This window comes from Grammomys surdaster, unplaced genomic scaffold, assembly GCF_004785775.1.
Source record: "Grammomys surdaster isolate TR1022 unplaced genomic scaffold, NIH_TR_1.0 126051, whole genome shotgun sequence".
NCBI lineage: Eukaryota > Metazoa > Chordata > Mammalia > Rodentia > Muridae > Grammomys > Grammomys surdaster.
The window spans coordinates 5,824,076-5,837,633 of record NW_021620862.1 but is presented as its reverse complement, the minus strand read 5'-3'; the positions used below and the strand labels follow the sequence as shown (position 1 = coordinate 5,837,633).

The window sequence follows — 13,558 nt, the reverse complement described above, 5'->3', positions numbered from 1 at the left end:
TAAGGACCTTCTGAATTGTAATCTGGCTAGGTCAGATGCAGAGCTCCTCTGTCCCGAGGGTAGGGATGTAGGCATCGGGTCAGGCGTATTATGTCATTCCTTCATTGAACATGGCTCATAGAGGCCATTCCAGAGACGATTGTCTCTGAGACAAAGACCATACCACCTCTGTTCTCTGCATCCAAGGATCTGGCCCGTTAGGCTTGCCTGGAACCCAAGTTCAGCAACAACTTGTATCTGTAAAATCTAGAGAATGTTCTGCATTCAGGCCCTGCTAAAACCGAGGGGTTTCCTGATGCTCGGATTCAGACTGGGGAAGGAGCTGTGGGATGCCATGTGAGCCCTCTCTGAGGGTAGGTGACTGGGAGTTTACCCAGCAGAGCCATTCGGGTTTCCTGTTAGTGAATTTTCCAAGTGCATTTGAGGTTCTGGGCTGAGTACTCTGTTCTGGTCCTACTCAAGAACTGCAGTCTCATGAAGGTTCCTTATGGCGCTCACGACTATTCCCGGGGCCTCTTGCTACTCATGGTTCATGCTCTTGGAGCCTGAGGGGGTTACCCACTTCCCAGGGAGCACTTCACTCACAGAGTTTTCAGGCTCCAGTCCTAGGATGGACATCCTGTGTGTCCTTGGAAGGGACCTGACAACAGGGGATTTAGTATGAGTATTTTTAGTGCTGGTGCTTAAGGACTTGGGGATATGAAGCCTGTGTTTTTCTGGGTGAGAAGCTAGCTTTCCCAAGACCCAGCACCCCCTGCCAGCCACTTTCCACCCTACCTTGTCTAAGAGGAGAAGAGGCCAGTCTGCCTTCAAGGGCATAGCTGGTATCCTTTTTTCAGGGACTCTAGTGACTGAGGCTTAGGTTCCTTTAGCCCTGCCAGTAGGTCCTGAGGCATTGGCTAGAGTCAGTGGCCTTGGGAGATCCACCTGCCCTGGCTTCCTAATATGCCTACAGTGTCCTGACCTTGAAGCTGCTGTCCAGGCTAGCAAGTTCTGCCTGGGAGACCCTGTCCTACATGGGGCACACCATCATGTTTCTGGCTTGTCCTGCCTGGTTCAGGCCATTCTGGGTAGGGAACATGTCTCAAGCCAGTGAGGACCAGCCTACCTGGGGTGTGAGGACCAGCCCCCACCTAGGGTGGGGACACCCAGGAAAGCCAGTTGGGCCAGACACCATCTCCAAGTACCAGGAGATGGAACTCTGCTGGCGTGTGGTTTGTGTATAGGTAAGCGACAGTTTCGCTCCTTTGTCCTGGAATTAGTGGCCTTGCCTGTGTTCACTCCCTCTCTTGTCTTCCTGACCCTGAGTCCCAGGGCCTGGGGAGGACAAAGGAGGGCTGCCCCACTCTTGGTGCTGCCATCTCTTGTTGCCAGGGTCACTTGTTCTGGGCCCACTTGTCCTGGATTGGTCCTACACCAGGGTTTAAGGAGGTCTTGGAATAGCCCAGACTTCTGTGGAATGACCCTCCTGCCCTGCATGTCTCATCCTCCTGTTTGGACCAAGAAGTGAGCCTAAGCCCTCAGTGTGTCTGTCACTAGGGACTGGCAATTGAGGGCTGTCACTAAGCCCTCAGTGTGTGTCACTAGGGGCTGGCAATTGAGGGCTCTGTAATTCTTCTCCCCATGGTAGCCCCCTTCTCTGGCTAGGCTTTGCCTGATGCAAGGGCAGTTGTTAAGTCCTCTTTCCTTGGCCTTCCAGGCCTGTGGCTATGTGCTGAAGGAGCTGCCAGGGGCTAGGGAGGACAGGGGGACCTGGCACCTTAGACCCCTGTTTGTGTTCCACCCTTGCCTCAGGGAGGATGGGCAGAAGCAATGGTGCCCTTTGGCCATGCTGATGGCTGGCAGCAGGATGCATTTGGCACTGTCAGCTCCCTGGAGTCATCACCCAGCTGCTGTCACCACTCTGTGTCCTAGAAGGGGTTGTCTTTGAGCCAGTTGGCTGTGCCAAGCTGTAGGGCAGAGGGGAGAAACAATACCCAAAGACTGTTCCGTCCTTGACCTTTAACGATGGAGTCTTTATTGCAGCCAAGACCCATGTGGCACAGTGCACAGACTCAGAGACTCGTCAGCCAGGACAAGTAGGGTAGAGGCTTGCGTATCTTCTCCTAGCCCTCCTGCCAGTATTGACTCACTAGTATGGGGGGCCTCCCTGGCTTTGGAGGGCTATAGAGGAGGTGCATAGGGATTTGAAATTTCCTTCCTGTTTCTTTGGGCACCTAACAAGTGTGTATATTGCCTGAGTCCCTATGCCCGGGCATCATGAAGGTTTCTTCAGCCACCCTTCCTAAACCCTGAAGCATATTGGCCCCTCCTGCCCCACAGGGAAGAAAGCTGTGCTGGATTCCAGTCCCTTCCTGTCAGAGGCGAATGCAGAGCGCATCGTGAGTACACTGTGCAAGGTGCGCGGGGCTGCACTGAAGCTGGGCCAGATGCTGAGCATCCAGGGTGAGTGGAGGGTGCAGTCCTGCACCAGTGTGGGTGTCAGAGTGGGGGCAGCATCCAGGGTGAGTGGAGGGCTCAGTCCTGCACCAGTGTGGGTGTCAGAGTGGGGGCAGCATCCAGGGTGAGTGGAGGCCTCAGTCCTGCACCAGCGTGGGTGTCAGAGTGGGGGCAGCATCAAGAGTGAGTGGAGGGCTCAGTCTTGCACCAGCGTGGGTGTCATAGTGGGGGCAGCATCCAGGGTGAGTGGAGGGCTCAGTCCTGCACCAGCATGGGTGTCAGAGTGGGGGCAGCATCCAGGGTGAGTGGAGGGCTCAGTCCTGCATCAGCGTGGGTGTCAGAGTGGGGGGAGCATCCAGGGTGAGTGGAGGCCTCAGTCCTGCATCAGCGTGGGTGTCAGAGTGGGGGCAGCATCCAGGGTGAGTGGGGGGTTTAGTCCTGCACCAGCGTGGGTGTCAGAGTGGGGGCAGTGGCGGGCAGAGTGTCTAGGTATGGGAACAGAGCTGCTGTGGCAGTCTGGGACATGGAGATGTTTGTCATCTTCAGCCAGGGTCATGTTTCTTGCCTCTGGGTTGTTGCTTTGAGAAACTGAGAGGCATGGCAGCCTGGTCCTGCCACCCTGCCTGCTCTGTTGGTCACTGGGAACTAGTAGAGCTTGCAGTTCAGCTTTGGGGACAAGTGTGTGACCTCAGAAAGAGGGCAGAGCAAGGGGGAGGGGCCACATTGAGCTGTGTAGTTAGTAGCTCTAAATGGGAAGGTGTGAGAGCAAGTGGGCTTAACTCCCTTGACCAGGTCTAACTCTCAGGGTGGTGTTGGGTGCAGCAGGCTGCCTGGGGCCCATGTAGCTAGGCATAGACTTTTTGGAAGGTGTGTGGACAGCACATAACTGAAGCCCAATAGTACCCACACCATGCCTAGTGTGGTGTGGTGTCTGAGAATTTAAATGAAGGAAAATGTAGTGGGCTGGTAGGGTTAGGAGCTGTGCTACAGGGCCAAGAACAAGCAGGATTCAGCCTGTGAGGGCCTGTGTTGGTGTCTCATGTCTTACAGCTGTTAGCACTCCCAAGTCTTTTGAAAACGCAAGTACACAGGGAGGGTAGGACACTGTCATAGTTGCGTGTCTATTGCTGTGGTAAGACACCATGACTAAGACAACTCAGAGGAGGAGTTTGAGTCCATGACCATCATGGTGGAGAACATGACAGTAGGCAGCCATGGCACTGGTGTAAGCCTAGAACTTAACATATTGATCCACACACATGAGGCAGAGAGGAGGGGAGAGGGAAACAAGGGGAGAGGGAGGATGAGGAAGAGGAGAAGGAAGAGGAGGAAGAAGAAGAGGAGGAAGAAGAGGAGGGGGAGGAGCAGGAAGAGGAGGAGGAAGAGGAAGAGGAGGAGGAAGAGGAGGGGGAGGAGGAGGAAGAGGAGGAGGAAGAAGAAGAGGGGGAAGAGGAGGGAGAGGAGGAGAAAGAAGAGGAGGGGGAGGAAGAGGAAGAGGAGGAGGGGAGGAGGAGGGGAGGAGGAGGAAGAGGAGGAAGAAGAGGAGGGGGAGGAGGAGGGAGAGGAGGAGGAAGAAGAGGAGGGGGAGGAGGAAGAAGAGGAGGAAGAAGCAGAGGGGGAGGAGGAAGAGGAGGAGGAGGAAGAGGAGGAGGAAGAAGCAGAGGGGGAGGAAGAAGAGGAGGAAGAAGAAGAGGGGGAGGAAGAGAGAGAGGAGGAGGAAGAAGAGGAGGGAGAGGAGGAGGGGGAGGAGGAGGGAGAGGAGGAAGAAGAAGAAGAGGGGGAGGAGGAAGAGGAGGAGGGAGAAGAGGAGGGGGAGGAGGAGGGAGAGGAGGAAGAAGAAGAGGGGGAGGAGGAGGGAGAGGGGGAGGAAGAAGAGGAGGGGGAAGAGGAAGAGGAAGAAGAGGAGGGGGAGGGGGAGGGAGACCTAACTGGGAACTGCTTGAGCTTCTGAAACCTCAAAGCCCACCCAGGTGACACACCTCCTAATCCTTCCCAAACAGTTCTACTAGCTGGGGGTTAAGTATTTCAATCTATGAGCCTACAAAGGCCATTGTCACTTAAGCCATCCACAGGTGTATTCATGATAGGCTATGCAGTATCACATTAGGCAGGAAGGAAGTACACAGTAAAAGGGACAGTCAGATTATGGGCAATTTAAATTTCATCTCTTAGATGTAAAATTGTCTCCTGGCTGCTCTCTAGGGAGGGGAAGCTGCGGTGAACTCTGTCTAAAGGCTTATGCCTTGTGTTGGTTGATATCTTACTACCGTACTCAGCAGAGAAGACCCCTGTGCATTACAGATCCACTCTGGAGTCTGTGTGCCAAGAGGAAGCCAAGGCTGAGTCTGTCATTGTGTCTGAGCTTCAGATCTCAGGATAACAAAGCTTAGTGGCCCTGTTTTACCCAGGAGGCCATACTGACAAGTGGTACCTGGGCAGCCCTACTGGCCTGTGTACATCCCTAACGGACGCTGCACTCTGACCTCTCTTGTCTTCCAGATGATGCCTTCATCAACCCTCACCTGGCCAAGATCTTTGAGCGGGTGAGGCAGAGTGCTGACTTCATGCCACTGAAACAGATGACGGTGAGGCTGGCAGGAGATGGGCTGGGGAACCACTGTTCAACCCTGGGCATCTAAGAGCAATCGGTGGGGCAAGCTGGGTGCATAGTAGGGTATCCCAGGTAACCAGGCTGTACTCCTGTCTTCCTTGGCCTCTTTCCAGAAAACCCTCAACAGTGACCTGGGCCCCCATTGGAGGGACAAGCTGGAGTACTTTGAAGAGCGGCCTTTTGCAGCTGCCTCCATAGGGCAGGTGCACCTGGCCCGCATGAAGGATGGCCGTGAGGTGGCCATGAAGATTCAGGTAGATGGCTCTGTGTACCTTCACAGGACTTGAGAGTAGAGTCTTTCCCATGTCTCTGGAGACACCCGTCTTTCTGTTTTTTTGCACCTGGCTGCACTGGGTGCTAGGAACATGTTTGCTAGACGAGGAGTTAGAGGGACAAAGCTGCCTCCGGCAGTCTTGGTACAAGATGACTTTCTGGGGGCCAGGCTGGAGCCAGTGGCTTTTTCTGGGGTAGGATGAGGAGAAATGGAGAGCAGGGTAGTGATGGGTCAGATTACGGCAACCTTTAGTCTTGGCTCTGCTGCATCCAGACTGGCTGGATATGACTGGGAAGCGAATGGGCAGTGACAGCCTGCCCTGTCGCCTCCCTAGGTAACATCCCTTCTCTCCCTACAGTACCCTGGTGTGGCCCAGAGCATTAACAGTGACGTCAACAACCTCATGGCTGTGCTGAACATGAGTAACATGCTTCCAGAAGGTAAGGCTGGGTTGGCATGAGGCATGAGGTTGGAGGGGTGAGTGGGCATTTGGGTTTGGTTCCGGGAATGCCAGGGAAAACCCTGCAGAGCCCCTTCTCCCACCTGATGCCCCAGTTCTGCCACAGGCCTGTTCCCTGAGCACCTGATCGATGTGCTGAGGCGGGAGCTTACCCTTGAGTGTGACTATCAGAGGGAGGCTGCCTATGCCAAGAAGTTCAGGTGTGGCTCTTCTGGGGACCCTGGGAGGCTGAGGGGCACCCAAGTGGGCACATACATCTGTTTTTAAGGGTCGATGGCCCTGGAGCCAGGGGTGGCCACATCCTCCCCACTACAGAGTAGGTTTCCTTGTGGTGGGCTCTCCATTTGGGGCCTGGGGGGGGTCAAGACTGGATGTGAGCTCCCTCTCCACACAGGGAGCTGCTGAAGGACCACCCCTTCTTCTATGTGCCTGAGATTGTGGATGAGCTATGCAGTCCCCATGTGCTGACCACAGAGCTGATAACAGGCTTCCCCTTGGACCAGGCAGAGGGACTGAGCCAGGAAGTGCGGAATGAGGTGTGCCCAAGTGTGTTCACCTGGTGTGCTGGGAACCTAATGGTGTGAACAGAGACCCTAAGCCTTCCCTGGGGAGGGTGGACAAGGGGTAGTGACTGCATCTTTCTCTTGGGGCAGCACACTGGGAGCAATTAGGGTAGGGTTCAGGAGACAAAGACTTTAGTCTGTCCCCCATCCTGTCCCCAGATCTGCTACAACATTTTAGTGCTGTGCCTGAGAGAGCTGTTTGAGTTCCATGTCATGCAGACCGACCCCAACTGGTCCAATTTCTTTTATGACCCTCAGCAGCACAAGGTAAGCCCTATCCTGAGCCTCATGTGAAGGTTGTCAGCAGAGACCTGGGCTCCTACCCTGAAGAAATCCTCCTTCTCTCTGCCCTATGCTTACAACAGCACAGGGCAAAGCTTCAGTGTGGTATCTCCATCTGTAGGTGGCTCTCCTGGATTTTGGGGCGACTCGAGAATATGACAGATCCTTTACTGACCTCTACATTCAGGTAAGAACAGGAATGGGGGCCCTGGCCCATGTATTTCAAAGGCCAAGAGCCAATGCTCTTGTGGGAGAGCCATCTGGAGCTGGCCACAGCCTGTCAAGTCCACCTAGCTACCTCTGATCCCAGGCCAGGGGTTGGGAAGCACTTGGGAAGCCTGTGGTAGGGTAGGCAGGAGCCTCTCTGTTCTTCCCAGGTCATCCGGGCTGCTGCTGACCAGGACAGGGGGGCAGTGCTAAAGAAATCAATAGAGATGAAGTTCCTTACTGGTTATGAGGTTAAGGTGAGTGAAGCACCCAGGCTCATTGGGAGAGTCAGGCCCAGCTTCCTGTAGGAACCACTGTGTCTTCCTTTGGTACCTAAGAACCAGCTACTCTTGGGGGCCCATGTGGGCCCTCAAACATTCTGAAAACTGAAATCTGTAGGATGTATGTAGGATAGAGCAGGACTGTTCTGCTTAGGGTTTTCCTAGTGCTGCCTGCCTGCCCTTGTCACCAAGAGACAGAGGACGGCTTGTTTGGATGGACAGAGGAACCCAGGCCTTTAGAGCCTTTCCACCCAGCAGCTATGAGGGATCTGACCCTCCCTGACTTTCTGGGCTCACACCAGTAGGAGTATACCAACCAAGATGGGTGGTCCTCCTTTGTATCCTTCCCACTGTCTAAGATGGCCACTTGCTTCCTCTGTGCAGCTGGCTTGATTTGTCTCAGACCTGAGTGCCCCTTGTCCCTCCAGTGCTCTGCTGCTGAGTTACTTCTCATGCATCCTGTGCCTGGCAGGTGATGACTGCCGTGTGCTCAGAGCTAGGCAGGCTCCCATCCCACAGCAGTCTCCACAGTGGCTGAGCCCAGGCACTGCCTAGTCTGACCTGTGTTTTTGGCTAGAACTTTGAAAGACAAAAGTGGGTCCTGTGGGAGGAGCGAAGGCCCTGCACTGCACGGTGTCTCACATGCAGTCTTGTGTCTGCTTGGCTCCTGAGGGTTGATGTTAGTTATCTACTAACACTGTTCATGACCACAGTCATCCTGTCACCTCTCATGCCCTCCAGACTCTAGAATTTGGCACTGAGATGAAGAGCTATGGTAAGACCTGGATCTAGGGGCTTCTGACTCAGTCATTTCTGCCCTTCCTCTTGATATAGGCCATGGAGGATGCCCACCTGGATGCCATCCTCATCCTGGGAGAGGCCTTCGCCTCGGAAGAGCCCTTTGACTTTGGTACCCAGAGCACTACTGAGAAGATCCACAACCTGATCCCCATCATGCTGAAACATCGTCTCATCCCGCCACCAGAGGAGACCTACTCTCTGCACCGCAAGATGGGGGGCTCCTTCCTCATCTGCTCTAAGCTGAAGGCCCGCTTCCCCTGCAAGGCCATGTTTGAGGAAGCATACAGTAACTACTGCAGGATGAAGTCTGGGCTGCAGTAAGTGAGCTTTGGGCCAGGCTGACTAGGGGTCGTGCCTTCCTTCAGGCTCAGCCAGGCAGAGGGAGGATGTTGAAAGAGAGTCACGGCCTCCATGAATAGGAAGAGAGCACTGCAGAGACCCTCCTATTGCTTCTGCACTGTCTAGACAAAAAGGCAGGCTTCTTTTGCCATCTCCTCCCTGCTGTGATGTACACCAGGGACACGGAACAAAGCAGTACTAAACTCCACCCCGCCACCTCTGGGGTAGAGTTGGCTATGCAGAATGAATTGTGTGTTTCTGGGTGAGCCTAGGTCCCTGCCCTTTGCCACCCCAGCCTGTGGCTAGCAGCTCAGGACAGTAGGGTAGCCACCCTAGCTCAGTCTCAGCATGGACAACAGACCCTTTTAAAAGCAGGGCTGACACTGGATGAGCAGCAGGGCTCCAGCATGTCCCAGGAGAGGTAGTTACTACCCCACCCCAGGGGATAAACATAGGCTCTTTCTTTGTATGTCTTGTAATTACACATTCATACCTTTGCGTTCAATAAAGAAGTGTGTTGGGGACTGCCATTTCCTATGTGTTCCATGAATCCTAGGAATGAGGTGGCCCCACTTAGGACCCAGGTGGTGTGGCCTTTATCTGATGCTCTTGATGGGGACAGACCATGGCAACATAGGCAGATATTAAGAATTTCCATGTATACATGTCTGACTCAGGGCTTTAACGGCACTGGAGATTGAGCCTAATGTCTTACAGTGAGTGTTCTACCACCAGTTGGTTGTACCCTGAGCCCTTTTACTTTTGAGACAGGATCTCATCAAGTTGCTCAAGCAGGCCTTGAACTTGTAATCCTCCTGCTTACCCCCCGCCCCCTCAAGTCATTAGGATCACAACTTTGAGCCACCAAGTTTCTTACGCATTTTAGAGAAAACAAGTTTGTGGGTTCAGAGGCTATAGAACAGGCCCTGAGAGGTGGGGCTAGGACCTAGGACAGGAACAGTGTGCCCTTAAAGCCCATGCTAAATCTGTCCTGGCTAGGGGCCTGCCTCACTGCCACCCCTGCACCACACTGGGCTCACTGCGCTTAAGTTTTACTAGAATATGGTATTCTTGTCCATTTCTTTGTGGAATGTTTGCCAAGTCCTTGTCTCCACAGATGCTGCCTTTGAAGCCCAGTGTGACTTGCAGACCTGAAAGAGTCTCAATGGCTAGGAGGGCTAGGATTCCAGTTGCAGTTTTGGGGTCTCTGATAAGGTCACCCAGCCTGGCCTGTGTGCCATTCTCACTCATCCAAACAGATCTACCTTCCAGGCTCACACTGTAGACAGTCAGCCCTGAGCCTTAAGTGCCTGTGGAGTGTGACCCAGGAGCCTAAGGCAGTGCCTGGCTCATCAGAGAAGGGAAGTTGAGCACTTCCATGGATTTGAATGTTATTCTTACCTGAGTTTCAAGACCTAGATCAAACCCTGGGAGCACACTGACCTGTGTTCTCTGGGATATGCAGAATAGGTCCAGGGGAGGGACCAGCGAGCCAAGAACGCCTCATACTCTTCACATAAGGAAAGAAACAAAGTACTCAATGCTAACAGTTCCTTATTTTATTGCAGTACATCAAAGTCTGTTAATTAGGTGATGCCAACATAAAATATTGGTGAGAAATCCTTTGTTACAGTTTTGACCACCCCACTTTAAATAGTTCTGTGCAAAAGAATCCACATCATAGTTCGGTAGCAGATACTCTGAGGAAATTCCCTAGGACATCAGGGATGAAAACAAACCAAGTGAGACTAAGAGGCCAAAGCAGTGTCTTCCCTTCACACACACACTGGTCAGCATGATATTCTTAACAAAAATGATTACACTGAGGCCATGCAAAACTGTACAATATTACAATGAGGAAAAAAATCCTAAAAATGTATAAAATAAATGTTGTTATTCTATCAAATAAGGAGGTCATTTTATTTTCAATGGCATCAAGGCTGACTTACAGCAGTCAGTCTCCTAAAACTGAAATAGGGCTCTGTGTAAAGCTGTCCCTGGGACGGGAGAGTGGTACTGGAGCTGGCAGGAGACACTCACTGTAGCAGGGCTCTGCACGGAACTCTGGACTTGTGAAGACTGAAGGTCCCAACAAGGTATGAGCCACTGCAAGGGCACAGCGTGATGCAATGCAGCGGGCCAGGTGGGACTGGAAGGGGCCAGTGGTCTTGGGCTGCAGCAGACTGTGACCTACAGCAGGGTGGCAGCTGTTTTAAGTGCACCTGTGTTGGGGAGGGGCGTCAGCTGGGTCTGCTGAGCTGGGAGAATTGAATTTGTGGTCACTGTCAAGGCTGCATGTGGGCTGCTGCACTGGGAATGGAGGCTGTCCCTCTGCTCTGCTCTCTCTTTAATGATACCTGAGGACCTACACAAGACAGCTGAACTTGCCTAGAAATAAACATGGCCACTAAGTTAACAAAATGACAGGATTCCAACATGGAGGAGGAATAGCTGAGGAAGGGCTGGTGGGAATGACAGGATTCCAGATGTGTTCCCTAAGCTTGGCTATTCGTTGGAAAGCCAAACAGGCCATCACAGTTATCCTCAGTCTTAACGCTGTGCTCACTGGGAAAGAACGCAAATGGCTAAGCACAGAGAATATGCATACAAATTTTTAAAAATCATATATGTATATATGAATGAGATCTGCTTTAGCAATCATTGATAGGAAGGCTCTTGTTTTTGGCAAAACCAAAACCAAACCCTGTAATATATTTTGTATACCCACCCAAACCCCACATAACAGATAAGCCAGAATTCAAAGGGTAGCTAGCATACCGCCTGGACATAGCACCAAGTACTAACCCATAGATACTGTATCAGAAATGTCTCTTAATTTTTTTTCCATTTCTGGATCAACTCCCACTGCCACACACCTTCATATACCTTGCGTGGGGTAGGGAGAGTGATGTCAAGAAGGGCCTAAACCCAAGGCCTTTCTTGTCTCTAATCTTTGCTGTTGAGTGTTCTGAGGAATCTTAGTTTCTGTCTCCTGGAAACTTATTAGTCGTCTTTCGCCATGCTTTCCCCCAGCTTCTGACAAGTTCTTTGACTGCAGTGGGAAAACCACCAATCTGCAGGGGTCCTTGGGGCAGAGCAGGGGTGGGAGCAACTAGTGGAGCTGGGCTTTAGGGATGTGGAGGTTTAGACTAAAAGGGTTCTTTTACAAACAAGCACCTGTAGGCAACAAAAATTCACAATTGGTTGTCAAAACTACAAACCAAAGGCTCAGGGTGTGGAGTTCAGTCGGGCTCAGCCTGGTCAGGTTTCTGCTGGGGGAAGGAGAAAGAAGAGGGAGAGGACAGAGGGCAGGGGAGGCAGCTCTTTTAAGCAAAGTGCCCAGTTCAAGCAGATGTAATAATAGGCTCTGACCAAACTAAAGATCTGACCCTTGTTTTGGGTGTACACAAGTTATTTTTATATGATTCACTTCCAAAAGGATAAACGGATAATGGCACAGCGCCTGCCCGAAAGAGAACGTGCTTATGTTGGAGCTGGAGACTCTAGAGTGTCTGTCAAAGTTGCTGCTTACAAAGACCCCATCTCCCCTCCCTGAACTCTCTAACACCCTCCCTCCATAAAGCCGTGTGACTGGGGAATCTGACCCACAGGGCCAGATGATCAGCATGCCTGGTAGGTTAGTGACTTTGGAAATGTATTTTAGATGTGGCTGGGAAACAGTGGCTCTTCCAACCCCAAAGAGGTGAGAATTAAGCGACAGGCCTCTTTACTCCCTGGGCACTACGTTCCGCCTTTTCCCTCCTGTGTTCTTAGCTGGTGGACGTGTGAGTAGAGGAATCCTGGTCTTCCTCTTGCTTCCTGGGACAAGTGCAGCAGCAGATATCCAGAGGGAAAGCTGGTTCAGTCCACGGTGGCCAGCACACCTCAGGCCCCCACTGTCTCCTCACGTGGGAAGGCATATTTGGTCAAGGCTGTTCAAGCCTCTCCTTCTGAGGTTTTACATGATGTAGTAAGGAGGAACTTTCCCCAGGAGTGTGTTCACAGCCACCCTTAACCAAACAGGGAAGTTGTGCTTAGTCCAGAGACTCCTCACCGCAACCGAGAGAGGGGTAAGGGTTAGCCGGGACAAAAAAGCAGCTGCCTAACCATTCCATGATCCTCAGAAGCCATGAACTTCCCATTATGATGGGAAGGGCTGGAAGGTAACAGAACTGTTTCACATTCATCTGTGCGAGATATCAAAATATAGTAAGTGGGGGACATGTTCTAACTGATAGCTGGAGAAAAATGCACACTTGGAGGCAAGTGTGCCTCCGAGTGGCTTCACCGCCACTGATGGTGTCCAGGTCACACCCACCAATGGGACTCATCTCTAAACAGTTCTTAGATTTCCCTGTGACCTCAGCCTGCCTCTGCTTGAGGACAGACACCACAGGGACCTGACTTTTGATCTCTTTACAAATGTCACTTGAGGCCTTTCTACCCTGTATATGACATAGCTGGGAAACAGACAAACAACACATTTCTTTAAATTAAATGATCTTTCTTATATATGCATCCATCTTTCATCAAACACAAGATGCTTCTTTGACTATTTACATTCAGTATTTAACTTCTACATCTATGTATTTATTTAAACTCTGTATTGTAGTAAAATATGCATTGTTTTAATTTGTGAGGGTTTATTTCCTGGCAACAGTCGGCTGACGCTCATGGAGGCTGCTGGGCGCTACGTGAGGGCTACGGTGAGAACACAACCGGTCTACTCTTAGCGCTGCGTCTGCGCAGTCTGTCTACAGAAGCTACCTGGGGGACTGGGAGGGGGGGAGGGTGAAGCGGGCCTGGCTGTGGAGGAATCCTCATTGCAGCTGTGCAGAAGGCAAAGCTGCTGCCAGGCACGTTGTCGGAGTGGGAGTACAGAGTCCCTGCCTGCAGTCACTGGTCCTGGGCTCATGGATCCCAGCTCCCGTGGTCTGTGCTCTCAAGGGACAGGCTCTTAGTCTTTTGAGGTGAAACAGGGCTTGGGGGGCTGCTCAGGTTAGAGCTGTTGGAAGCTGTGGAATGCCTTGGAGAATCAGAGTCCTGCAAAACAAAGCGTTGGTGAGAAGCAAAGGAACAACAGAGGACAGTCACTGCCCCAGGCCCCTCCAGTACCACAACCCAACCACCAGTGGGTTTCTCTCTCTGTCAGTAGACAGCCCCTTTATGAGATGATTGAGGGTGCACACACATGAAAATTGCTGAGCCCTTCCATTAAAAAGAGATCAGAAGCCTGGAGCTTCCGGGAAGCCAGTCTGCACACCCGTGACAGGCCCTGCCATCCCTCCAGAGGCATGTGCA

The 13,558-nt window shown here is 52.2% G+C and overlaps 2 protein-coding genes across 6 annotated transcripts in view; one reads left to right on the top strand and one right to left on the bottom strand.

The window, feature by feature from the left end:
• Coq8a (coenzyme Q8A) overlaps nt 1–8,836 on the top strand; it is a 33,839-nt gene extending 25,003 nt beyond the window's left edge. For 3 of the 4 annotated variants that reach the window (XM_028755207.1, XM_028755209.1, XM_028755208.1), the window contains exons 6-15: nt 2,323–2,445; nt 4,939–5,024; nt 5,164–5,304; nt 5,683–5,764; nt 5,891–5,984; nt 6,179–6,320; nt 6,507–6,614; nt 6,751–6,816; nt 7,007–7,093; nt 7,952–8,836. In XM_028755207.1, coding sequence (XP_028611040.1) covers nt 2,323–2,445; nt 4,939–5,024; nt 5,164–5,304; nt 5,683–5,764; nt 5,891–5,984; nt 6,179–6,320; nt 6,507–6,614; nt 6,751–6,816; nt 7,007–7,093; nt 7,952–8,239 — 1,217 coding nt within the window. In that variant the 3' untranslated portion in view covers nt 8,240–8,836. The remainder of the gene's footprint in view (nt 1–2,322; nt 2,446–4,938; nt 5,025–5,163; nt 5,305–5,682; nt 5,765–5,890; nt 5,985–6,178; nt 6,321–6,506; nt 6,615–6,750; nt 6,817–7,006; nt 7,094–7,951) is intronic. The other variant, XM_028755210.1, reaches the window with a different exon arrangement.
• Nucleotides 8,837–9,794: 958 nt separating this feature from the next.
• Nucleotides 9,795–13,558, bottom strand: part of Cdc42bpa (CDC42 binding protein kinase alpha) — a 214,350-nt gene continuing 210,586 nt past the window's right edge. For both annotated transcript variants that reach the window (XM_028755205.1, XM_028755206.1), the window contains one exon: nt 9,795–13,300. In XM_028755205.1, coding sequence (XP_028611038.1) covers nt 13,169–13,300 — 132 coding nt within the window. In that variant the 3' untranslated portion in view covers nt 9,795–13,168. The remainder of the gene's footprint in view (nt 13,301–13,558) is intronic.